Source organism: Musca autumnalis, unplaced genomic scaffold, assembly GCF_047663935.1.
Source record: "Musca autumnalis isolate F117 unplaced genomic scaffold, ASM4766393v1 scaffold_1, whole genome shotgun sequence".
NCBI lineage: Eukaryota > Metazoa > Arthropoda > Insecta > Diptera > Muscidae > Musca > Musca autumnalis.
Window position 1 is genome coordinate 160,009,678 of NW_027411644.1, and position 27,835 is coordinate 160,037,512.

The 27,835-nt window shown below is 30.6% G+C and overlaps 1 protein-coding gene across 8 annotated transcripts in view; it reads right to left on the reverse strand.

The window, feature by feature from the left end:
• Positions 1-27,835, reverse strand: part of abd-A (abdominal A) — a 66,184-nt gene that overhangs the window by 26,868 nt on the left and 11,481 nt on the right. For all 8 annotated transcript variants that reach the window (XM_073958732.1, XM_073958733.1, XM_073958736.1 and 5 more), the window contains one exon: positions 14,298-14,345. In XM_073958732.1, the coding sequence (XP_073814833.1) occupies positions 14,298-14,345 (48 nt within the window). The remainder of the gene's footprint in view (positions 1-14,297; positions 14,346-27,835) is intronic.

Below are 27,835 nucleotides of genomic sequence, written 5' to 3' on the forward strand. Positions count from 1 at the left end.
GTAATTCTTGCTTCCATATTTTGTTTCTTGTTGGCAGTTGGGTTTTGTTTTTTTGTTTTTGGGAAACAGCACACCAAAATTGTATACTGTCAATGACATTGACATCCGCTCATGTTTTCGATTTTCCGTCAGTTGGTTGGATGTTTGTTTGGTCGGTTGCTTAGTTGTCTTTTGTAATGATGCCTCTGTTATGATAACATTTCATTTCAATTTTTTTTCGGGGATGTATATGCCAATGATAAACTCTGAACTTCCTTGCCGCATCTAGTAGAAAAGATGCTCAAGATGCTTAGAAGTAGTGGTTCTTGGGTTGGGGTTATCCTCCCAACAGACGTGTGACTTCATGTAACGAAAAGAACAATATATGCCTGAAGAAGGGAAGACATTAAAATATCACATACTGACAATTTAAATGGCACATGTTATTGTCATCTAGAGATTTTTTTTGTTATTCACCAGATATAATTAATTTTTCATTAGAGTTGTAAATATTATCATATTATATGTGTAATACGTGAATGAACATTGTAGGCATTTGGGGATTTTGTCACACACTTTAAAATATTTTGAAATTACATATTTATGCGAATTTAAGGAGGGGGATATTAGGGCAGCTTCTGCCAAAATGAGTAGACGAAATGAGAACTTTAAAGAGTATTTTTATTATACTCAGATTTAAATCATGGTTGTTTGGAGCTACATCATTAAAAAATGTCATTATTTAAGCCTTTCAGAATTAAATATTGTTTGTCCAAATAAAACTATAATATTTATAAATAAAATATTTTGTTATTTTTGTTGATTTATTTTAAAAATATTTATAACAATTAAAAATTGTAATTATATAATAAAAAATTATTATTTTTTTATTATTTTTTTATATTATTTTTCGCTTGTTCCTCTCGGTTCATTTACCCATCCATTATTAATAAAATTAATTTTATTTTTTGTTGACTTCACTAATCAATTGTGCAAAAAACTTTGGCTGATCAAACTAAATTACTAATAAAATTCTCATTTATTCAAATGACATGCATTTTGAATATATACACAGCAAACGACAATTGTCATTATTAATATGGCGTCTGGGACAAGTAAATGGGCTATAATGTGGCGCTTGAAAAAAAGTAAAAACAGAAAAGAATAAACAAACTAATTAAATGGATATTGAAGAAGAAAGAAAAAAACGCCATGAAGAAAATTAACCATAAAACTTGAAAATGAATGTGACCAAATTACAAATTAATAAAGCTGATGATGATGGTTATGGTGATAAAGGCTATGTGACATTTGAGTGGTCAAGTAGGGCCAATAATTTTTCACTAAGTCCAGTCAGCTATACAATTTCCTTTCAATATTCATCATAGTTGCCACAATGAATGAATTTCTTGTTTCCTTACTTCTAGTTCAACGGATTTTTTTGATATATGTTTTAAAAAAGTGCCAGTCAGCCAGCCGGGGCTTATGAACGTGCCACATTTATCACCTTACCTCACCTTAATACGAGCATACACACTGTAACACCAATTGTGTGTGTGGTCTTCTTGAAAGGAAATGAATTCGTGTGAGTTAAATATTTTTTATGGTAATTCTAGGAAACGCAGTCAATGTAAGTTTGAGGTTTCCAAAAAAACACAAACTTGCATTAAAAACAAAATGATGGCCCACCAATGAATGACTAACTCAATGGACAAAAGATTCATTCATGCAACTAAATAGCCAAATGTCTTTAACTCATATAATTCATATTTAAAATGAAATATGATCGGGTTTTATTTTTCAATTCTTTTTTTTCTGGTTGTAATATTCAATGTTGTAACCACACACGCATGCACACCTTAAAATGTAAGCCATGGTTTTTGGTTTTGTTTGGTTTATCCATATTTTTATAGATTTTATACCCAGCGGGATATTAAGAAATATATTTCCATGGTGCATAATAAAAATGATAAACATCATAGAAATAAAATTGCCTAAAAATTTTTGAAAACCTGTATTTTTGTGGAAAACTTAGGCCGGCAAGCCCCTAAATAACAGCATGTAGCTGTTAATTATTCCAAATCAACCTTTTGGTGTTATTTTCAAAATGGCAGTGTTAACAAACCTTTCATATGTTAAAATACTAAAATAATTTTAATATGAAAGATAACTGTTTCTCACAGCAGTTTTTGCATAATTTTTGGTTATTGGGTTGATGGGGTGTGCGTGGGCATAGGTTACCATTTACATATCAACTTTTTGGATATTACAATCATAAACCACTAGAAGATTTATTGACGAAATGTAAGACACAAGATGGTGTTTAAGGAGTAAAAAGCCTATGATTGCAACATTTTTATTTTGTCCACAGCAGGAATTAAACGTGCGTCCTTTTGTTTTGTAGTTATGAAAACATAAAAAATAATATTTCTTCTATTTTAGGAGTTGTTGAGGAGAATTTATGTTCAATTTCACCATACTTTACAATTATATTCCCTATTGGGATTAAACTGGCGTCCTTCTGATTTGTAATTTCAAATAAATTAGAAAAAATCAGTAGTTCGGTTTTAAGAGTCATTGAGGTGAATATATGTTCAATTTCACCACACTTCACATTTTTATTTTGCCCCTTACTGGGATTAAACCCGTGTTCTTCTATCCCCTAATGGTATTAAATTTTGAATAAATTTAAAAAGAACATTTTTGTTTAAATTTAAGAGTAGTTGAAGTGAATTTACATTCTATTACACCACACTCCACATTTCCAATTTGTTACCTACTGGAATAAAACTTGCGTCCTTTTGATTTATTGTTCCGAAAACATTAAAAAAATAATTATGTTCCATTTTTTTTGTTCCACACTCCACAATTTTATTTTGTCCGCTGCTGGAATCATAAACATGAGGCCTTATTTTTATTGTTTGTTTGCCGATGACGAATCTCCAACTCACATCCCACGGTTTTATAGTCGAACACACACATTACTTTGTAATGAGGAAAACAAAATATATTGCCTTGTAATTTTTAATGAATAACCCATTATTGTCTAACCTACAGGTAATGATACATTACTTGTACTACATGGTAAATAACTATTCCGTCCAAGGAATTTTGGGAAGTTTCGGGACCAGTATCTTAGTAAGAAACAAGTAAAAAGTCGTTAAGTTCGGCCGGGCCGAACTTTTTATACCCTCCACCATAAAATAGTCTTAATTAAAATGGAATAATTAGGGTCCTTTTACAATTTTATGTGGAACAACTTTTCGACAATGGATAGACTCCTACTGCCTCCCACTGTTGCTTAAATTACACTGTGAACACAAATGTTGGGGCAGAGATAATTCCTTTTGGAGATGAAAGCCCTTGGTGTGCGTATATTAAAAACCCCGAAGGACAGAGACTCTGTAAGCCATCATGAATTAGCATTATATCTTCGGGGTTCATAATATACTCACCAAGGCCTTTCTTCCCCAAGAGGAATTTTCCGTGCCTCAGGCTTTCACCTCCATTTTGTTGCACAGTGTTATCTAATCTTATCTAAAAAATGTGTTCAGCTAGGTGAAAGGTACCACCTACGGGGCTATATCAAAGAGTCAACCTATCTTTAAATTTTTTGGCGGAAAAGTTTTATAGCTGCAGGGAACTTCAAGAGTCAAATTGAGGGTAGTTTCATCAAAACAATGTAGACCCTCAAAAATGGACCCATGTTGACGAATTTTAGTGAAGAAATTTCGTGACCACTGAAAATTCCCGAAAATCGGGATGTACAGTTATATGGGGGGATATACCAAAACATGGACCTATGTATATTGACGATTATTTTTGAATAGACAAAATTGTAGCTAAAATTCGCAAAATACCGATACTTACAGCTAGTTCGGTTAAAAATTGCAGCTAAAATTCTCAAAATACCGAAAATCGGCACATACCGTTATATGGGGGCTATACCAAAACATGGACCTATGTTGACGATGCTTCGTTGGAGAAGTTTTATGACTACTGCGAACTTCAAATGTCAAATTACAGCTAGTTCGATTAAAAATTGTAACTAAAATGCTCAATATACCGAAAATCGGGAGGTACCGTTATATGGGGGCTATACCAAAACATGGACCTATGTTGACGATGTTTGGTGGAGATGTTTCATGACCACTGAAAACCTCAAATGTCAAATTGCAGATAGTTCGGTTACAAATTGTGGCTAAAATTCTCAAAATACCGAAAATCGGGATGTACCGTTATATGGGGGCTATACCAAAACATGGACCTATGGGACCTATGTTGACGATGCTTGGTGGAGATATTTCATGACCACTGAGAACCTCAGATGGCAAATTGCAGATAGTTCGGTCACAAATTGTGGCTAAAATTCTCAAAATACCGAAAATCGGGAGGTACCGTTATATGGGTGCTATACCAAAACATGGACCTATGGGACCTATGTTGACGATGCTTGGTGGAGATATTTCATGACCACTGAGAACCTCAAATGGCAAATTGCAGATAGTTCGGTCACGAATTGTGGCTAAAATTCTCAAAATACCGAAAATCGGGAGGTACCGTTATATGGGTGCTATACCAAAACATGGACCTATGTTGACGATGCTTGGTGGAGATATTTCATGACCACTGAGAACCTCAAATGTCAAATTGCAGATAGTTCGGTTAAAAATTGTGGCTAAAATTCTCAAAATACCGAAAATCGGGAGGTACCGTTATATGGGGACTATACCAAAACATGGACCTATGCCCATATCCTTTGGGATATAAGTTTGTTGATCACTAGGAACCCTAAGTGCCAAATTATAGTTAATTCGGTCTGCAAATGTGGCGAAGAACGTCAAAATACCTCAAATTCGGAGGTACCGTTATATGGGGGCTATACCAAAGAGTGGACCGATATAGCCCATCTTCGAACTTGACCTGTCTATGGAAAAAATACCCTCGCGTGCAAAATTTCAGCACTCTATCTCAATTATTGCGGACGCTAGAGTGATTACAACAGACGGACAGACGGACGGACAGACGGACAGACGGACATGGCTAGATCGTCTTAGAATTTTATCCTGATCAAGAATATATATACTTTATAGGGTCGCAAATGATTAGTTCGATGTGTTACAAACAGAATGACAAACTTAATATACCCTCCATACTATGGTGGAGGGTATAAAAATATATTTGATACAAAATATTAAGGCAAGGCCTTCACATTTTTTGAACTTTTCTGGTAGAGGTACCACAGGAAATTAATCGATATGGATCTACCTCGAACTTGGTATACACAACATGTACCATTTGGACCAAATCAGATACTCTCTTCGAAAGTTATTCTGGGACCAGCCATTTTTGTAGGGTTTCTAAAACTTTGGGCCATTATCTCAGACAGTTCAGGGGTCTTCTGCAGATGAACCTTAATGGATTCTTTGTTAAAAAGAAATAGTTCGAAAAGTCTCATGTACTTAGAATGCCTTCAAATGTCCTCAGTAACCGGACCTTCAAACGTGCTTTTTTCAGATAGAAATCCATTAGAAGATCTTCAACAGGTTTTCTGCAGTCGTAAGGACTTCTTCGAATATTAGCATGGTACCAGCCATTTTAGTAAGGTTTTTGGAACTTTTGGTCATTATATTCGCCAGTCAAATAGGTCTTCTGAAATTGGAGAAACTACAAGGGGTTTCTGCTCCCATATGTAATTTTAAGATGCAATTTTAAACCGCAAGACATTTAAAAAGTACTCTTTTGAGCACTGAAAGAAAAATACATTGTATCAATGAAATTTTTCATTGATTTTTAACCAACGTAAGACTTCATTGCATCAATGAAGATGTTTCATGGAGTTTCATAAAAAACTTTCATTATTGTAGTGACCCTGTTTTATAGTATTAATGTGACAGTTTGACATGAATAAAAGAATAATAAATACTATATTGAATAAATAAAGAAATATCATTGCATTATTGAAGAAATTTTATTGGAATAATGAAGAAACTCATTATTGTTATTTTATGAAACTTTTTTATTTCATTGAATTCGTATACAGATAAACCTTCATATTGTCTTCGTTAAAAAGAAATCGCACGAAATGTCTCTTGTAATCAGAAGGCCTTCAAATGCTTTCGGTAGTCGGAGATTGAAACATGTTTTCTCCAGGTAGAAATCCATCTGAAGATTTTCAACAGGTATCGTGCAGTCAAAATACCTTCAAAAGCCAGAAGATCTTTAAGGAGGTTTATTTTTATGCAGGTATTCAATTATCCGAAGAGCTTCGTTAGTCAGATTTTTCAAAATTCAGGAAAGATTTAAAGGGTCTTCAATTGCCAGAAACCTTCAAAAGATCTTTCGTAGAAGCAAGACATTTAAAAAATACCTTCTGTATTTAAAAATTCTTCAATGGGGATGCTTTTAAAAGTGGTCTGTGCGGGACCTTTTTTATCATAAAATGTAATGGATGTTATTTTAGGCATTAATAGGCAAAAGTTCATTCATTCTCTCTACAGGAAATCATTTTTGAGAAAAAATGTCAAAAAGCCATAACCCTAATGAACATACTAAGTGGTGGTCTATGAGACACATTTAAACGTATCGAACTCTGTCTGTATAAGCCCTTCAGCCGAAAAACTGAGCGTATACAAAAAAAAAAAAAAAAACAAGGGAGAGTATATCATTATGCTAAATGTAAACAAACCATTTAAAAAAAATAAATGGCAACAACAATTAATTTTTTGTTGCCAATAAGTGTCTCTTTTAATACTCATCACAAGACAAGGAATATGAATTTTACATTTTAGTATAAATTAAAAATGTATATATTTATTACATTAACGCAAAGCTATAGCTATATAAGAAACACATCCAATAACATTTATATGCCTATAGATGAAGAAATCTATCTTCGGAAATGACCCCTAATGACTCAAGTGTCTATATAAATCAGTTTGATAGACCATCACTTTATCGCTACATTATTCTACATATTTGCCATAACTTTATTGCTTAAGACAACAATAATAATCAACAACAAATATTGCGGTGTAGTGGTTATTTTACCTACCTCTCTTTCTTCTACTCCCCCTTTGCCTAGTTCCATTTGTCTTTGTATTAATCCCCCACACAAAAGTAAATAATTTACCCAGAGAAAAAAAAACAAGACGTGAATAACACGAAGCAAAAAAATAAAAATAATAAACATCATCATTAAAAATATATTTAAAAATTATTATAGTATTATTAAATTAATTTTCATTTCTTTTATAGATGCTACATTTCAACTAAAGTCATATTTTTTTTGCAGTTTGATTTGGTTTTGTTTTGCTATGGCTTGTTTATTTTTATACTGGTCTCCATGCCAATAAAAATGACAAAATGTATTCGTCTGGCAAGAAGAAAAAAAAAATAATTTTATTTCTTTCACACAAGAAATTTGCCACTATGATTTTTGTTTCTTTTTTGGTTTTGCTAATAAAAACAAGCAAGACGAAATAGAAAACAAGTTTTTTTTTGTGAAAAATTTAAAAATTTGGGAAATTTAAAAAAAATAAATAAATAAACGAGAAATTATCAGAAACATGAATGAAAGAGGTAGACTTTAGGGGGCGCTATGGCATAAATTTGTGTATAAAAGAATCTACCGTATATAAAATAATCTTCCTATAATCTCTAGTGATACTGAAATCTTTGGAAATATTTCCAGATACCAGAAAATGACTTCTTTTTCCATCAACTAAACACACCTTCTTCTTCTCCTCTTCTTTATATAAATCTCAATTAAATGAGATCATATAATTGCCATATGATGAATACAAATCACATCAGTCAAGCTACTTGAAGAAGAAACTCTCCCATGACATTAAAAACTAACTGAATAATTTGTGATTTAATAGTGGTATAAATATAAAAAAACGGAAAACAATAACAAATACCTACTCCATAGCAACACAATAAAATTAGTTTTAATGTGGATTTTATGATCAATTTACGATTTTACGCCATTTTTATGTGAAGCATACAAAATGATCGAGAGAGTAAAACAGAGTGGAACATTTTCTGTTTGGGAGTTAACTATTTTTAGAAACAGTAGCTTTAAAGTGATTGTAGAAAAAACATTCCTCAATGAAGTTGTGTGTGTTATGCATTATTTAAATGTTAAATAGATTTTTTAATTCAATTTTATAACATTTAAAATGGCCACCTTTATGTATATTTAGTTATACACATATAAAAAATCAATACCCAACTTAAACGCCATAAATCTATTGTTGACATTTTATGTGTATAAAATGCTCTTGGCAATACTAAAAGCTGAAATTTGCAAAAAAACGTTACGATTTTTTCCTATACACGTTTTTTTAAGTATTTATTGTACGTGCTTCGTTGACTTTATGTCATGGCTAGAGTGATTGATAACTTTTGAAACGTTAAATGTTATTTATTTTTTTCTAGTGCGTGTTTAAGAGCAGTGTTTTTGGCATATTTAAAATCACATAATTGTGGGAGTTTAGAAAACCAAAAACGGAGGTATTTTTATTGGTCAAAATGTTACTCAGTTGCAAGCTGTGGATCGTGACAAAGACGTTATGTAAAATAAACAGTAGCTTTGAAAAAAAACTGTGATTTTTTAACACTTCTGATTGTGCCTGTCCAGAAATATAAGTCAAAATATTACTCCGTCATACGTTGGCAATGATCGTCACTTGTTTATTTTTCCAACATCAATGAAACGTCACATCATCATCAACATCTTGTGCAGAACAAAAATAAAATTGAAAAGAAAATAAACAAAAAATATTTTAGAGGCAAGGCGAAAATTTCGCTTCACACAACAAACATGCTGACACAACTGATGATGATGGAAATGATGGACAGTGGGACAAGTTTTAGAAAATATGAAATATTTTCTAATGTAGAATTCGGCAAAATGGAGTGATTTCAAAAATTGCTTTTATTATTCTGTTCTCAATGGTTAGAAAAACTTCCAAATAAAGTTTTTTTAAAGATCTTCTGATTACAGAACCTTTTGAAGATTTCCTGACTCTTGAAGTTTCTGACTAAAGAAACTCTTCGGATAAAGGAAGACCTGACCGCAGAAGACCTGCTAAAAATCTCTTAAATTTTCAAGGTCTTCTGCAGGATCTTCAGGGGGATTTCTCTCTGTAGAAAAAATGCTGAAAGGTTTCACTACAAAAAACATTATGAAATCCTCTTGATTACAGGAGATTTTTTGAACAATTTCTATTTAACAAAGACACCATGAAAGTTCCTCTCTGGACTTCAAATGCCCATTTTAAGATCTTCTCTCTGCAGCATACCTTTTAATAGGCTCTTGACAGAATAGAAAACTGTTTGAAGGTATTTAACCAACAGAAAATGTATTCATCATCTCTGCATTTAAAATTTCCATTTCAGGTTCTTCTGCCAGCACCAAACGCCTCCTGACTGAATACAGAAGACTTTTTGATGCTATTCACTCTAGAGAATACCCTTAGTTTTCATTATGGAATGACTCTTCAAGATTCTGACTATAAAGCTCTACGGAGTCGAAGGCCTGTATTAAAAAATTTCTTAAAAAACTTTTGACTTTTGAATATCTTCTGACTGCAAAAGAACTACTGAAGATCTTCAGAGGGATTTCTGCCTGTAGAAAACATGTTGCAAGTTTTTTGAACGAATTCTGAATGATTTTTATACCCTCAGCCTTTAGGCTAAAGAGGGTATTTACACTTTGATACGACCAAAAATGTGCCTCATCGAAATAATGGTTTTCGACCCCAAGTATGTTTGTACGATATCCGTTTCAGACAATTTTGAGTAGATCTAGCAATGTCCGTCCGTCTGTCTGTCTGTCTGTCCGTCTGTCTGTCTGGCTGGCTGGTGCGCACGATAACTCTCGAACGGATCAATCGATTCGGTTCAAATTTTAGGTATCGAAATACTTTGTCCAGATTCGATTTAAGTTCGAAGATGGGCCTTATAGGTCCACTCCTTCAGGTACCTCCCCCACAAATGTTCAAAAATTGTCGCAAAACTTGTGAGCACGATAACTCTTGTAGGGAATAACCGATTTCGTCCATACTTTGCACATCGTGTAATTTCTACCAAACTAAGATGGGGTTCCAATATGGACTCAATCGGTCCACTCCTTCGGGTACCTCCCACACAAAATTTCGGAAAAATTCAGTTTAGGACCTGGTCTCGAATCGCTTTGATTTTTGTTTACGCAAGATGTATTCGCTGTCCTCTATACGACGCTGTAAGTTTCATTAGGGGCAAGTCCATACTTCCTGAGAAAATAGCCTGAAAGTTACAAAAAACCCTATGACACCGTGTGTAGTGGTTGGAACGCAAGATAACTCTCGAACGGATCTGCCGATTCGGTCCAAAATTTGGCTTTCGTAATATTTTGTCCAAACTTAGTTCAAGTTCAAAGATGGATTATATCGGTCCACTCCTTCCGGTACCTACCCCACAAAAGTTCAAAAATATTCGGAAAAATTTTGCGCACGATAACTCTTGATGGGAGTGCCCGATTTGGTCCATAATTTACACATTCTCATAATATCTATCAGATATAGATCAGTTTCGAATATGGACTATATTTGTCCACTCCATCCCGTACCTCCCACACAAAATTTTGGATAAGTTCACTTTAAGACCTGCTATTGAATCACTTTGATTATTGTTGAATCAACTTACATTCGCTGCCTCAATTACGATGGTAAAAGTTGTTTCAGGGGCAAGTCCATACTTCTTGAGAAAACAGACCGAAGGGTGTAAAAACCCCTATGGCAACCCCATGGTCTATGTCGGTCCATTCCTTTAAGTACCTTTTCCGCAAAATTTTGGAACTTTAATCCTAATCAACAATTTGTCGGTTCATACGACCAAAATTTTGAAACCCCCTAAATACATAAGTTTTTTTTGTGAAAAAAGTGTTTCAATTTGCACAGGCTGAGGGTATATCTCTGTCGGCAAAGCCGACTGATACTTTTTTACTTGTTCTTTAAGAAGTCACCATGAAAGTTCATCTGTAACACACCTCTTAAAGGTTTTTACAGCTGAAGAACTATTGAAGGTTTTATGCATTAGAGTTGTGTACGAATTAGTTTCAAGAAACTATTCCGGACAGGAACTATTGGGACTACGTCCAGCACTTGAGCTCATATAGTTCCTGTCGTGCATATAGTTCCTTACATTCGTTTAGTTCATCTCCTTTCTTTAATTCCGCACTCACTTTGATCTTTCTTGTTCGTTTCGTTTATTATACAAATGCTCTCACATTGTTGCTGCAATTTATTTATTTTTATGCTAATTTATTTATGTCAATTCTTCCACCAAACGATGGAGACTGTGAACTGTTTCGGTCTCGGAACTATTTGGACCTATATTAAGGAACTACACCTTTTTCAGATGTAATTCGAAACATTTTAGTTGTAATTCGTAACATTTCATTTGTAATTTGAGAATTCTATTTGTAATTCGTAACATTCCATTTGTAATTCGAATTTTTCCACTTGTAATTCGAATTACTCTATTTGTAATTCGAATTATTCTATTTGAAATTCGAATCATTCCATTTGTAATTCGAATTATTCCATTTGAAATTCGAATTATTCCATTTGTAATTCGAATTATTCCATTTGTAATTCGAATTATTTAATTTGTAATTCGAATTATTCCACTTGTAATTCGAATTATTTTATTTGAAATTACAAAGGAAATCATTCGAATTACAAATGGAATAATTCGAATTACAAATGGAATATTTCGAATTTCAAATGAATTAATTCGAATTACAAATGGAATAATTCGAATTACAAATGGAATAAATCGAATTACATATGGAATAATTCAAATTTCAAATGAAATAATTCGAATTACAAATGGAATATTTCGAATTACAAATGGAATATTTCGAATTACAAATGGAATAATTCGAATTACAAATGGAATTCTCGAATTACAAATGAAATGTTACGAATTACAAATAGAATTCTCGAATTACAATTAAAATAATTCGAATTACATCTGAAAAAGGTGTAGTTCCTTTTGGAAAAAGCAACTAAAAATATTAATCCACTCCGGGACCTAGATTACCCACTTTTTGAATGTGTTGAATTTCAAAATGACATCGTAAAGGTTTCTTACCACAGATGCCCTTTGTAGTTCTTCAAACTTTAAAATACCTATTGGAGGCATTTTGACATAAGTAGTGGAATTCTGTAACTTTTTTTTGATACAGAAAAAAAATCGGTAAAATAAAACGTAATAAAAATTAACAACACTGTTGCTATCGGTATGACTTAGCGGCAATTTTGTTTTGATTGTTAACATATCGACAAATTTCCTAATTAACGAAATTGTAAGCATTTCGATATTTCCGATTTTTGTAGAGAATTCACTACAGAAGGTCTTTTGAAGAGTTCCTGGCATCCGAAGATCTCTTAAAGCTACAAAATAAATCTTGATGATTTTCTGTCAAGACTGGTTCGGTACCTACTTTTCCTTAATTTCTGATTTCAGAAGATTTTCTCATTTCAGTGGTATAAAATGTTCAATTTTTCTTATTTGTTTGAAAAAATCGAAGAACTTTCTTTTACCACATAACCTTATTTTTCGACATTTAAAAATAAAACATCATCTCTGGGAAAATTTTCTTGTGTGTGAAAACTGAGGTACTGTAGGACTCCTTGAAATACAAATCAACAGCGCCACACAACTGAAATGTGACCACTGCATGTATTGTGTTAAACAAATTGAAAATGAAAAGTGCATTTGCCTTTGAATGCAATTGTAGGCCAGTGGACGACGACAACGAAATCAAAAAAACGAGTAGTCAACAGCAAGTAGCCTGATATTTAATAATTTCGTTTTCTCACTTCTTTTCCATGTTTCCCTTTTTTCTTATATTGTAATAAATGTGCTTGTTATGACTTGTTTTCTGCAATTTGCAAACCGATTAAAACTCAAAACAATGCGAAATAATGCAATCATCAAGAAACAACACCAACAGCAGTTGCAGCAGCAGCGTCATGGAACGAACATGACCATGGCACATCACATCATCACCACAAAACTCTAATGATGCCTGTGAGTATAATTTTTTCCTGGTCATTTCAAGTACGTGCTCGAAATGTGTTGACCAACGGCTCATGTGGCAACAGCTCTTTGGCTACTCCATTTGCTGATTATTATTACAACAATTGTAGCAAACAGATTGAATGCCACTATTTAGTTTGAAATTTCAATATTTTAATTGTTTATTTTTTCTTCTTCGTTTTTTTTTTGTTTGCTTCTGCTGTATGTCTGTCTGTCTGGTGGTAAGGATTATGAAAAAGAATTAATGATTATGAAAAAAGGAATATGAAAGCTATATATTTCAAATAAAAAAATAAGAGTTATAATAAAACAAGACTTGATATGTTGATAACCAATCATGGCTATTCTGCACCAGAGGTGCCATTCTGTAGCGAGTTTATACCAAAATTAAGAGTAATATCTATGATTGAATATTCCATTCCTCGAGTTTCAGAATTTTGCGAATATATGTATGCTGTATGCGGATTTTTCCCCTTAAGAAATAATATAAAATAGTAATAAAATTCCCATTTTAGAAATATTTCAAAAAGAACTACATTCTTTTTAAAAATTATCAGAAAATCTAAGGCATTTGGTATGGCAAACAATGATAACCTAACCCTTGGTAAATGCAGCCTGCAACACAGCATGATCGAAGTCAATGCAGTCAATTTTCCTTTTGAAAATCTTTTATGATTTTATGCAACAGGGCAATTTTAATGGCTCGTTCATAAAGGATTGGCTAAAAGAAAATTTTTCTAAAACAATAACCCAACTTGGTCATAAATGAAATTTGCCGCAATAGCCAAAAATATGATTTCTTGTCGCGTTACTAAATAGAAAACAAAACCAGAATATAATAAAATAAAAAACGCACATTGAGTGTTTCCAAAAGGGTTCATGAGACATCTGGTTGACAAGGCAAATGCTAGCGAAAGTGTTTTCCTAACACTACAGACATAACAAAAACGCATATACCTGCTTTCTTTCAAGGTCTTTGCTAGGTAACTAACTACGGAGAGAGAAAACAACGACTAGCAACACTTGGTGTGTTATCATAAAAAATTTAAGGAAACTAAAAGTGTTTATCCTTGCCTTTTTGTCCTTGCTGTAACTCTTTGGCATACATAACCTTGAAATCTTAAAACTAAACATATTCCACGCTAATTTTATTTTCAATGTCATTTCAACCATTAACTTCTTGGGGTAATGAGTTAAATAGTTAAGGGTTTATATTTACTTACCATTGAAATCACCACATACGACGCGTTCAAAGGGACTTCCCATCCAGTCTGCAATAAAGAAAAAAATATGTAAAAATTAATATTTCATGTTTTACGCTTCGTTATAAAATCATTAGCTAAAGTCAAATTGCTTTTGGTTTAACTCTTCAAAAAATAATGCATTGCGAGAAAAACAAATTCCACAGAATTTGTCATTTGGTGGTCCGTATGATAGTCAAGGTTATGGAAAGGAAAGACTATGGGAACTCGTTAAGAAAAATCAATGTAAGGGATTTTGGTAATTGGTAAAGGACGCCCGCCATTTTTTTAATATGAATGGTCATGTATGGCTATTTTAATTATGGCCGCTTATAGGGTTACAATGTTAAAAACGAACAAAATCTGGAAATGTCTACCATATTTTGCCATCAAAAATATTACAATTTGACCTTGAATTCAAAGTAATTAGTTTCGAAGTTGAAAATAATGTGGGTTAAAAAAGTTTTAATAGTTTTATGAGCAATACTTATAGCGTCACTCAACAATTCTGACATTAGGGCCAAAATCCAAAATGCTAAATTTCTTCTTAGAAAGTCATACATTTTTTACTCGCCTCCATATGACGACTTTCTTCGTTGCATATCGATTCAGATTTCGATTTTACTGAAACCCCCAACACCCTTTGAGTCAAAAAGGCAATTCCAGGGCTACCGAAGTCAAGTCGGAGAAGTCAAATATGACTTGTTCCACTTTATATAATATTCAAATCGTTCTTTTCACCCAGGGCTCTAAAATTCTTGTGCTTCTACCACGCAGCACTTTATTTATTTCATTACTATTATTCATTAATTTGTGGAGCATGATTTAATTTTGAAATAACTCCCGTACCCACCAAATACACGCGTAACACGTTCGTGCTTAAAATCTACGTCTTAAGAGGTATAGCCACTTACTGAGCACCAAAAATGTTGTTTTTCATGCATTTTTTAGAAGAAATTTACCTTTCATCTTTACCTTTCAAAAATACCGCCTTTTTAAACTAAGTGGGCACCGCTTTCAAAAATGTCACTTCGAGAATACCGCGTTTAAAATTACGATGTTACACACAAGTCATAATGAATTTTCCCTTTTTAACGCTGTCCGATCGACTCGAAAATTTTTGCAAAATATTCTATTCTATCTGTTCTTTAAAATAAGCCGACAAAAATATTCCGAGTTTTTTTAATTTGTCGCCATAACCCCTTGAGTGGATGAAGTCAAATATGATTTTTTCCACGCCTCTGAAAATCTCGTGCTTCGTATCACGCAGCACACTATTAATTTTTTTGGTTATTTATTTGTTTGCGCATGATGCATGCGTGTCACGTTCGTGCTTTGATTTTCTGAGAAATATATTAATGTATGAACGGACTTTTGCCCATGGTCATTATTGTTGGTTTGTATAAACTATCAGTTTTTCGCTATAAAGCTGTAAAAAATTAAAAAAAGTCTCTCACTTACGGACAATATTTTTATGTATATAATAATCCCACATAAACATATGAAGATCGGATCATCCATTTTTGAACTACAGTGGGCACTGCTTTCAAAAATGTCATTTCCATTTCTAACGCTCATATCCGATCGACTCGAAATTTTTTGTAACATATTCTATCTGTACTTTACAATAAACCAACAAAAATTTTCCCAGTTTTTTTTTAATTTGTCGCCATAACCCCATGAGTGGATGAAGTCAAATATGATTTTTCCTGGCCTCTAAAAATCTCGTGCTTCGTATCACGCAGCACACCCTTTATTTTCTTATTATTGTTTATTTGTTTGGGCATGATGCACGTGTGTCATGTTCGTGCTTTGATTTCCTGTGCTAAAAGTCTACATTTTGAGAAATATATTAATGTATGAACGGAATTTTGCTCATGGTCATTATTGCTGGATTGTATAAACTATCAAATGATGTGGACCTAAAAGCATCAATTGTTTGTTCGGTCGGAAAAAATATATTTATTCCACGTTGTCACATTGTTGCCATGCAGTATTAAAAGCTTTTTTACAAAAAAAAAATCCATCCTCCCACTTATCCATTAGTATTTCCAGTTATCTTCTTGCACTATAAAACTCAGCAGGATTATACAAGGACTGTAATGAATTTTAATATTTTTCTACGACATAAAATTATAAAAAAACCCCGAATGCATATTCATTTGCAATGCACAACCACGACAACAACAACAAACAACAACTTTAACCAACGAAATGGAAATTTCGTTTTTCTTTATTCCACATCACTTGCTGATTATTCAAAATTGCACAATTTCTCCTCCTACATAGCAGCCAAACAACCAACAACACCACAAACATTTCAGGCATTTCAATGAATGGCCCAAAAGACTCTGATGGTTGTCGCTGTTGTCTGTGGTGGCAGCAATTGGTAAAAAGCGTTGGAAGAGAAAAAATAACGCTAGCCATGCGGAAATAAATGATGGTGCATACAAAATATTTGCAAACGGCGGAGACTCAGTTAAGCGAAAGTTTGCACAGTTCTTTTTTTATTTTCTTTAATTATCTGTAAAATGGTTTTCTCCACACACACCACTAGTGAGAAAAAAGGAAGAACAAAAAAAAATACGAAAAATAAAGGAACAACAAAAATTTATTCTGTTACAAGAAGAAATGGTGAGAGGAAGGAATAACAGAACTGGGAATTGAATACCCGGTTCAAAACAAGGTTCACACAGCACGTGTGGTAAAGTTGAAGGCAGTGGCGCGTGGAATATTACTTTTAGGAGAGTTTCATAGATCTTCAGCATTCTTTTTCTCCTTGCTGACGACCATGCTTAATTTTCTGCTTGTGGGAACAAAAGCGTATGTTACAAAATTGTGGAATGCAATAGAGAAAAACTTTAGAAATATCACAAAAACCAAGCAACCAAACGAAATCAGCCATTCACCGTGTATACCCTGGCTGAATGCAGTCAATGCGATAAAGCACATAAATTTTGACTAGAAACGCTGCATAGAGTAACAACGACAGGCGCAAAAACCCCCACCGAACTCATAACCAAAGCTTGTATGTGGCATGGGTTTTACATGGATAGATCACACTACTACTACCGGCTGGGTTATCTAGAGGCAACAATGCCAGCATCGTCGTCATCATCAAGGAGAATGTCATGAACAAAAGTAATGACAGCAACATAAGAATTTGTGTGTGTTTTAATTAAAAAAGAAGAGACAAGCACACACCACTACACATAGAGAACAAAAAGCGCGCCAAACATCTCATACAAAATTTAGTCAGTAAGCAACACAGCAAATCCAGAGATATATCTGTTGGAATATATATGTATGTATGCTACCTTATAGAATGTATGTTTGTTTTTATTTCTTTTGTTCTTTATTCACTTGGTGTAGAAGAGATTCTGAAGCCTGATATTCAAGGCACAACTTTAAGCAAATAAAGCGATTTTTTGTTCATTTGATTGTCAAAGTCCAGAATTCCTTTCATGTTTCACCGTATTGGGGTTTCGCCATCTCTCTCTCCCTCTCTGTTTGCCTGCTTGCCAGGCTGCCTGCCACCTTGCTGGTTTTCCATTCCACTTTTTTTTTAATTTGTGCGCCATGTTCGTTGCCTTCCTTAATCTTGTGAATTGTAATTATTTGAAAGGACCACCATGACTAAGAATTATAATGAAAATTCAACTTTTGACATTTCTCTTCTGTGTATTCGTGTGTGTGTGTAAGTGTGTTCTTGGAAAGATGAGCCATTATATTCATTTGTTTTTAATTCATTTTCATTTGCATGGAGGAGGTTCATAGTGCTTTATATGAGACATGAAGGGACAAAAGTTTCAATTGTATATGCATTTATATAACGATGAGTCTATTATATTTTACTTCTCCAAGTGATATTGGATATTACCTTTGTTTTAGTCCTGAAGCTGGTCACTTGAAAAATGAAGCAAATAGTAACTTAAATCCAGCCAATATCATTCAATATTTAATATATATAATAAAAAATTGATGTTTAGCATAAAAATTACGCAACAATCGTGTCACGCGTGTATCTCGCACCAAAATATAACTAATTGTAACAAAATAATGAGCTGCGAAGTACGAAGCACGAGATTTTTAGAGACCTGGGTGACAAGAAACATTTGATTAGGATTGGTGTCACTGAGTGACATAGGGTAAAATTTTAAAATAGTATTCTTATTTAATTTAAGGATAATATTTTTAATTCTGGAGCTGGCATGTTCATACTTTAATATATTTTTGTAAAGTATGTTTTAGTCAAAAAATTATAATAATTATTATTATTATTATTATTATTATTATTATTATTATTATTATTATTATTATTATTATTATTATTATTATTATTATTATTATTATTATTATTATTATTATTATTATTATTATTAATATTAATATATTAATAATTAATATTAATAATATTAATATTAATATATTAATAATTAATATTAATAATAATAATAATAATAATAATAATAATAATAATAATAATAATAATAATAATAATAATAATAATAATAATAATAATAATAATAATAATAATAATAATAATAATAATAATAATAATAATAATAATAATAATAATAATAATAATAATAATAATAATAATAATAATAATAATAATAATAATTATAATTATAATTTTTTGACTAAAACATACTTTACAAAAATATATTAAAGTATGAACATGCCAGCTCCAGAATTAAAAATATTATCCTTAAATTAAATAAGAATACAATTTTAAAATTTTACCCTATGTCACTCAGTGACACCAATCCTAATCAAATGTTTCTTGTCACATTTGTTGCCTGTGAGTATTATAGTATCATTGATTTTTAGTCCTAGAGCTGGTTACTTGAAAACTAAGGAAAATAGCAGCTTAATTCTTAAAAGCCTATCAGAATTACATATATTTCTTAAAAGTAGACCTTTAGTACAAAGAAAATGGTCAGAACGAGTCGCGGCAAGCTCGTTCATTAAAGAGATCAATCAATCTTCTCCATCCCGTCCAAAGAACGTAACCAGGTTGTTCATTTCATTAGTTGGCTCATTTTCAATATTACTTTACACCCCGTTTATAATCTTGGAAAAAAAAATACCGAAATGTTTTCTTAATGTTCTACACTAGAACAAAGCGAAAACTAAAGTAACCCGAAGGAACTAATTAGCTAGAAGAGATGAGCTAATCCAAGTGAACGAGATAGTCTTATTGAACGATATAAACGAATGAGCTGGATATGGTTCCGTTCTTTCTTTTCCCTGAATCGTTCCCTTGAACTAGTACGTTCATGAACGACACAACTGAAATGCTAATTAAAAAAAACTATTCTATGAAAAATTGTGGTAGGAAACTCAAAAGTCGTTTCAATTTTCGTCATAAGATATCCAAGCGTCCACTTCGATTTTTAGACTTTTCATCTCTAAAAGTCCACTAAACGTTTAAGCGAAATTCGACTTCAGCATCCCTATGGCCAATATATTATAGTAACTGTACAAACGTTATCGCAGCAATACATATTTGTATCTTAAAATGAGCTTGTTGACAATTTTAATATTGTGAAAATATGCACAACAAAATCTCTCTCTATATAGTATTTAATATTTATGCATTTGTTGATGTAATTTTAGTATAGATACTAGGGTTATGACTTTTTTACAACCTCATATCCCTGTATCATAGCGTGATGAGTTTTGCCATAAGATTACATAAAATCTTAATTATAAGGTGATTCGGTGAAAAAACCTCACGCACAAAATGATTTTAAAATTTGAATTTATCAAAATTATGCAAAATTTTTTGAAGCCACTGAAAACAGATATATAATTGAAAATAAACTTTAGAGCCACATGAGATAATTAAAATGACATAAAATTTATTTCTCACTATTTTTCTTCAATTCTGAAAATCGTAAAAATGTCGTAAACGCTTTTATTCAAAAATATAATTTTTTAACAAAACACAAAAAATTTAAAATTTTTTCAAAGTGACTTTTTTCGCGACTTTTTTAATATTTAAATGAAATAAACGTTATTATTGTTATTAATAGGCTTATATTTAGTCATTCGTGCAACAAAAAATAATTTTTTGAAAAATTTTTTTTTTTTCATTTCATATATTTTTTCAAAAAATTATTTTTTTAAAATCGATTTGTGCGTGAACTTTTTTTATATTTCAATGGAATAAACGATAGCATAGTGATTAATAGGCAAAAGTTCATTCATCCCTGCTACAGGAAATCATTTTTGAGGAAAAATGTCAAAAAGTCATAACCCTAATAGATACCACGCATATGGAGATACGTACAAACAAATATACACCATATATATGTATATAAATTAATAAATGACCATTGCAATTCGACTGAACAAAACTTGTTCACTATGAAAGCAAGTGAGTTTCTTTCAGTATATGTATATGTATAAACATATTTACGTGTAGTATGTTTCTCTGTTGATGGTACGGCCTTTTTGTCTGTCTGGCCTGTCTGTATCAGTCCTTTCTCTCATCTTCTCTAGACGATGTGTCAATTTACTAAGCTTCTTGAATTTGTAATATCTGGCTAGCAGAGATCTCCGGCATTTTTCATTTACAAATGCTGTCGTTGTCATCATTTGCTGACATTCTAATTGAATTTTAAATAACATAGTCACGACGATTCCCAACGTTCTCTTAGTTCCCCCACCGCCCAACATCACCATCATGTATTTCTTTCATGGCTAGCGCCTATGGATGCAAATATTTGCAATAATTTAAATTAACTGTCAATGTATTGCACATCATGACATTTCATTTGAGGTTATGATGTCTTTAGGATTCAAGAAGAGACAGGGGTTTGGGGATTTCTCAAATCAATTCTCCATCAATTCTTTAAGAATATGTCGATGATGATGTTGATACTGATTGTGATGTCCAACAATTTAAACAATTAAACATCAATAGAAAGATTTGAAACTACTGATGCAAACAATTGTTCAAAACCAAACAGACCGCCCAATAAATATAATGCTGGCATTCTATCAATTGTATGTTACTATGTATAATGTTAATTTTCTATTTTAGTTTTTTTTTTTATTTATTTTAAATTTAAATATTTAATTGAAATTTATATGTGCTTGTTATTGCCTTTTTCTGCTAATGAAATAAAGTTGTTGCATTTTTAACAAGTGGGTAAACGGATTTTGAAAAGTTGTTAGCAAGATAACATATTTTATTCGAAAAAATTTAACATTAATTACATGGTCAACAAGTTAAACGTTTGCCATAAAATTCTTGGCAATTGCTTGAATTGCTTTACGGAAGTTTTATAGATATTCTAACTAAGGAATTTATTGAATTTTATGCAATTTTAATAAGAATGTGATTGATGGAGTTTAAAAGAGATAGCAATCAGTGTTTCCAATGATTAGAATAAGTAATGACTTAAATATATAAATAAATAAAATAAAAACTATTTTATGGAAATTTTTAAAATGTGAAACATTTTTTTGTTTGAATAAAATTTTGGCAGCAAACAATGATTGCTTATTTTTAAACTATTTATTTATATTTTTTCTTGATCCCACCACAGTTCTTCTTTATCATCAGCATCACTCATTTCACACTATTCCACAAAATGGGGAGGGGAAAGTGAATAAATTATATGGCCTTGGTGTATTTTAAACATTATTCAAAACAACACATTATTCATCACTACTGACCAAAAATCTGCCTCATAAGTTTTGAAAACATTTGAAGCATTCTTAAAAATATTTTCCTAACGATTATAAACAAAATAAATAAATTTAAAACACATTTTTGTATACATTAATTTAGAACAATACTTCGAAATTGAAACAAAGCAAGAATAATTGAAGAACCAATTGTATATTGCTAGTAATGTGAGCAAATTATACACAACATAAGTCATCATCACCATCAGCAGATATGTTTATAAATTGTCTATTTGCTGTTCCACATATATGTATGTATGTAGCAAAGGTATATCAAAAGAACGAACCTAAAATTATGAAAATGAATTGTGAAAACTGCGTAAAATAAATTATTAAAACAGCTATTTTCGGGGGGGTAATAGAATTTTTATGAACATGCTCAACATGACGTTTTAATTTTCTAAACAATAACAAAAATGGAGAGAAAATTAAGGCACTTGAGAAAATGTTTAATTATTTCAAAATCATCATTAGATGTTTATAGATTTGATAAAGGTGGAATATTGGAAGTTTTGTTTAGAAGTTATAAGAAGTGGATGTGATATGGAGAAAACAAAAAAACCTATGGTAGAAAAAAAAAATAAAAAATTATCGAAAGAAATAGCATTTGCTCTTCAATTAAGGGTAAGCAGAAATAATCAAAACCCTGCATTTCTTTTTCGCCTAAATATACAAAAATAGGGTTTTAGATTCTTGATGGATGCTTCTATTGGACATTTAGAAAAGTCGATTTTGTCACAAAAGTTACGGACCAATTTTCGACTATTTTCTACCAAACTACAGTCAGAAAAATCTCGATTTAGTATTTAAATAAATACTAAAATGGAAAATTCTAAAGATTTTTAATGTCCATATAAATACAATGCATCCGTATATAAGTACTAATTAGAGTCGTCGTATTGTGGCTCACACTGACGTAGCCAGAGGAGGCCCGGCCCAATCGAAATGGTAATTTTTTGACTTTATACATGCAAAAGTTTAAATTTTTTCTGCTAGGACACTGTGAGAGAAAAGAACGGATGGGTATTCACAGAAGGATGCTTGAGAGTGTCCTCTTTCAGCGCATATATACTTTTGTATACTTTCCATACATTCAAAAATTTTTTATATTTTTTCATATCATTTTTGCAAATTTTAACAAAATCTCACATTTTTAAATAATTATGTTTTGATATTAAAGTGGAACCATGGGATATTTTTTTATTTAGAAAGTACATTATGCAAAAAATAAAATTTTAATTAAAAATATAATAACAATAATTAAATAAAATATTTTTAAATATTTTTCATTATTATTTTTTTATACAGCTTATATATTTTTTATTAAAAATATGAAATTTATTGAAAAACAAAATTAAAAATTTAATTATTTTGTAAAACTTAAAATTGTTTTATTTATCTTTAAAAAAATTGTTTATTATTTAAATTAAAACCAAGGATCATTTTATTAATTTAAAATAATTACGTTTTGTGAAAAATAAAATTTTAAGTTTTCAGGAAATTACATTTTTCAAAAAAAAAAAGAAAATAATAAAAAAAACATATATTTTTGAAATATTTTTTTATTACAATTTTATATATACCTTACTTTTTTCTAATTTAAAAAAAAACAATTTTTTTGAAAAACAATATTGAAAATGTATTTATTTTCTGAAAATGTGAAAATAATTAAATTAAAACCAAGAATATTTCTTTTGATTAAAAAAATACATTTTGTTAAAAATAAAACTTTAACTTTTTAAGAAATTAAATTTAAAAAAATAATATTTATTAAAAAATATTTTTTATTACAATTTTAATTATGGCTTATTTTTTATTTTAAAACATTAAATTGTTTGAAAAACAAAATTGAATATGTATTTATTTTCTGAAAATGCGAAAATAATTAAAATTGTTTTATTTAATTTTTTAAAAAATAAAATTTAATTTTTTCACAAAATGTATTTTTTTTTAATTTTAAACTTTTCCTTTTTTTATTTTAAATACCCAAGGAATATTTTTCAATTAAAAAAAATACATTTTGTGAAAAAATAAAATTTTCATTTTTTAAAAAAATTCCATTTTTCAAAAAAAAAAAAAATTAAAAAATATTTTTTCTTGTTAAAATTTTTTATAAAGCTTATGTATTCGTTTTTTAATGTTACAATAAAATTATTTTTGAAAAGAAAAATTAAAAATTTATTATTTTTTTGAAAAAATAAATAAAATGGTTTATTTGAAAAATTTTTTTATTACTGCGAAGATCATTTTAATATTAATTTTAATTAATTTCTCGTTAGAGACGACGATTTTTTGCAAGTGAAAAAGGAAAGGCGAAGATTCGAACCCACTCTTAATTAATTTCTCGTTTGAGTCGAGTTTTATGACCGATGATTTTTTGCAACCACAAAAGGAACGCCGAAGATTCGATAATTTTATTCAACATTTTTATTTTTTTATTATTAATATTTATCTATTGACTTTTAACTTTTTTAATAAATAGATAAAATGAAAACCCCGATATTTTGATGGAAAATGTAAAAAAAAACTCAAAAGTTGAATTTTATCCATTAATACATCTGAAACTATTGAACCGAATTTTATCGTTTTCAAGGCAAATTTATATAAGGTATATGCATGAATTACAACAACAAACACATTTACAAAAACAACATTGTTGTTATTGAAAATTAATTGTCAAAGAAAATATTGAATAATAGGGTCATTCCAAAAAAATTCTCGGGAAAAACATAAATACAGCTGATTGTCACTTCTACCTTATATAAATATGCCTTGATCGTTTTTTATTTATTTCTGCTAAACCTAAATAACGACGGGACGTACACAAATATCTCACCAACCTACCAAAACAACGCTCTCTGAGCGTCCGTATTACCCACATACGTTGAGTCCCAAATCACATTTAAACCACAAAATCCGCGACCGAAACTTACATAAATGTTTTCATTCGTAAAACAAATAATTTTCCTTTGCAATGAATTGTATTTTATGTTTTGTTGGCCTTTTGTTTTTAAAATACAAAACACACACACATACAAACAATAACGTTCTGTCAAAGTAAAACTTTTTCAACTTACAAAAAGTATACGCTCGACGTATTTCGGTAGTTCTCTTAAGAATACATGTGTTCTACTTTTTTCACCACACACGCCCTGGGTATACGTCCGTAAAGCTGTTTGCTACAGTCAAACAAAAAATTGTGAAAATACTTTTATCCATTGAAAAGTCACAGAATTTTGACCACTGAAAAAGCGATTCTAAACAGTGGTTTAGCGTTCAAACAAACCCGATTTTTAGGAGATTCAAAAAAATCGAATTGTTGAAAAGTCTAAAACTGCATCACTTCTCATGATAGTTTTGAAATTGTTTATTTAGATACATATTTTTTCGGCCATGATTGATTAATTGTTCAAATTGTTTGTTGTTATCACAACTGCCATATTCGTATTCAAAATGGCTTCCAAAATGGTTGCCAGGTAAAATGTTTATATTTGCCCATAATGTTAACCCTTCTTTGCATATAGATGGAAATTTCCATCATTTCATTAAATCCCAAAAAAATATATAAAAGGACAGGTTTACTCTATGTTTATCGTGTCAAGATATCATTTTAAGGTCCACTGCATAGAAAAAAAATATAAACCTGTTCCAAAGAGCAACTGTAACTAACAGTAAAATGAGCCTAAAGATAAAAATCCGCTGTTTGAAAATAAAACGTCAAAAAATATTATTTTATATTTATTTTAATTTTTTTATATTAAAAATTCTGGAGATTAAAAAGTGATAATGAGTTGAGACACCGTCAGTAAAGAGGGTTTATGATTTTTTTAAAATAATACTTGAAGAAAAACTCGTAAAATATAGAAAATATTACATGACGAAATATTTTAAAAAATTTCGTATTTTGTTCAGATTATACTAAAAATACATACTAAAAAATTTTCAACTATTTTTCCCGTAATTAGGAGCTCGAAATCTATCACCTCCATTAATTTCGCCAAGAAAGAAAAAATCATGCAATTAAGGGTTAAGGCCTTGGTGTTTCGAAATAAAATAAGGGATGAAAATTATCACGTTATAAGAGAAACATTAAATACGATGAATTTCAGGTTTGAAAAAATTGCTTAGAAGTTTTAGAACAAAATATATTGATAAAAAATTACATTTTGGAAAAAAATTAAAATTAAAAAACAAAATTTTTTTAAAGTATTTTAATGGATAAAAATTGTTTATAATTATTAAAAATTTTTATAATGATTTATGGCCTGTTTCTCTAAGACGATTCGAATTCAAAGTCGTTCGAATTACTACCAAACATCTGTTGTTGTAGCAAAGGTTTCATTGATTGAAAATAAAAACAATTCTAATATTTTTCAAAACAAACAAGTTTGGTAGTATTTCGAACGAAGTTGAATTCGAATCGTCTTAGTGAAACAGGCCATAAAAGTTGTTGTTTTTTTTTTAATCTCAAAATATTTTTTTTCTATTTTTCAGAATCGTATTGACATTCCAAAATTTTTTATATATACAAAATATTGTAATAATAAAAAAAGATTTATTCCAAATGTGTATTACTTAAAAAGAATTTCTTTTAAGACAAAAATACACATCGATATCGAATTATTTTGCCTTTACCCCAATTAAAAAAACTCATGATGATCGCCCTGGATTTGAATTCATCATTGTCATCGTCATCCACACAACTAGTAATTTCTCAGTGGTTTGATTTCTTCATCAAAGAGGTGCGGTCTTCTAGGCGAGGTGATGTACCTCTAATATTGTTGGGGGAATTTTTTGTGTGAAGGCGTTATAATTTACCTTTTGATATCTATCACAAAAAAAAACAAGGAATCTTTGTAAAAAAATAAAAAGAAACAGAGGAGCATTCCTATCCATGGCCAACAAAACGAAAGATATATGCATACAAAATAAATTCTAAACCAAAGGCAGAACTAAAGCAAACGTTGCTTGCTGCTTGGTTCATGATAATAATGATGCGTGTCTGGAAATCTAAATTCCAAAATGAAATTCGAAAAAAAAACAATCTAGATATTCTTGTTGTTGTAAGAGTTTTTTTTTCACTTTTATTTCTAGTGTAAGAAGGGCAATGCGTATCTACCGGTGTGACTGCTGCGTTGCCGGTATGTGTTGTAGTTGTTGTTGTAGCATTGTTAGGCCATAATACGTTCAATGACTTTACTTCTAGCCAGCTAGCTAGTTGATATTGGCTTTTTGTTGTTGTTCGCTTTTTTTTGGTCGAGTGGTTTATATACAAAATTCAATTCTTCTTTTTTTTGGTTGTCTTTTAATTGTTGTTGTTCTTTTTTCTTTATTTATATTAATTTCATAAATAGAAAACAAACAAAAAAAATCAACCTACGACAATATTTTTGAACTTCATGTGAGCCATTGTTGAAGAAAGAATACAAAGGTAAAATGTAAAGTCAAAATAAATCTTGGTGGGGAATTGTATTCTTTCGATTTTTCTTCAACATTTAAAATGTCATTAGTTAAATTGGAATGCCTAATAAATTAGTCACAGAGACAATGATTCCAAAGAAAGAGGCTGTATCACAATTTATAGATGGCCTTTTTTAAAGAATAAAATTAATTTGAAATATTAACAAAGAAACCTTTTGGTTGGGAGACGCCATTTTTTATTTCCAAATATTTATATTAAAATGTTGAAAGATTTTCATCAACATTAAACATCTTTTTAAAAAAAAATTAAATTTGAAAACAAAGCCACTAAATGTTGCTATTAGGTAGTAATAGAAAACAGCTACTATATTTTAATTAAATATTTAATTTTCTTT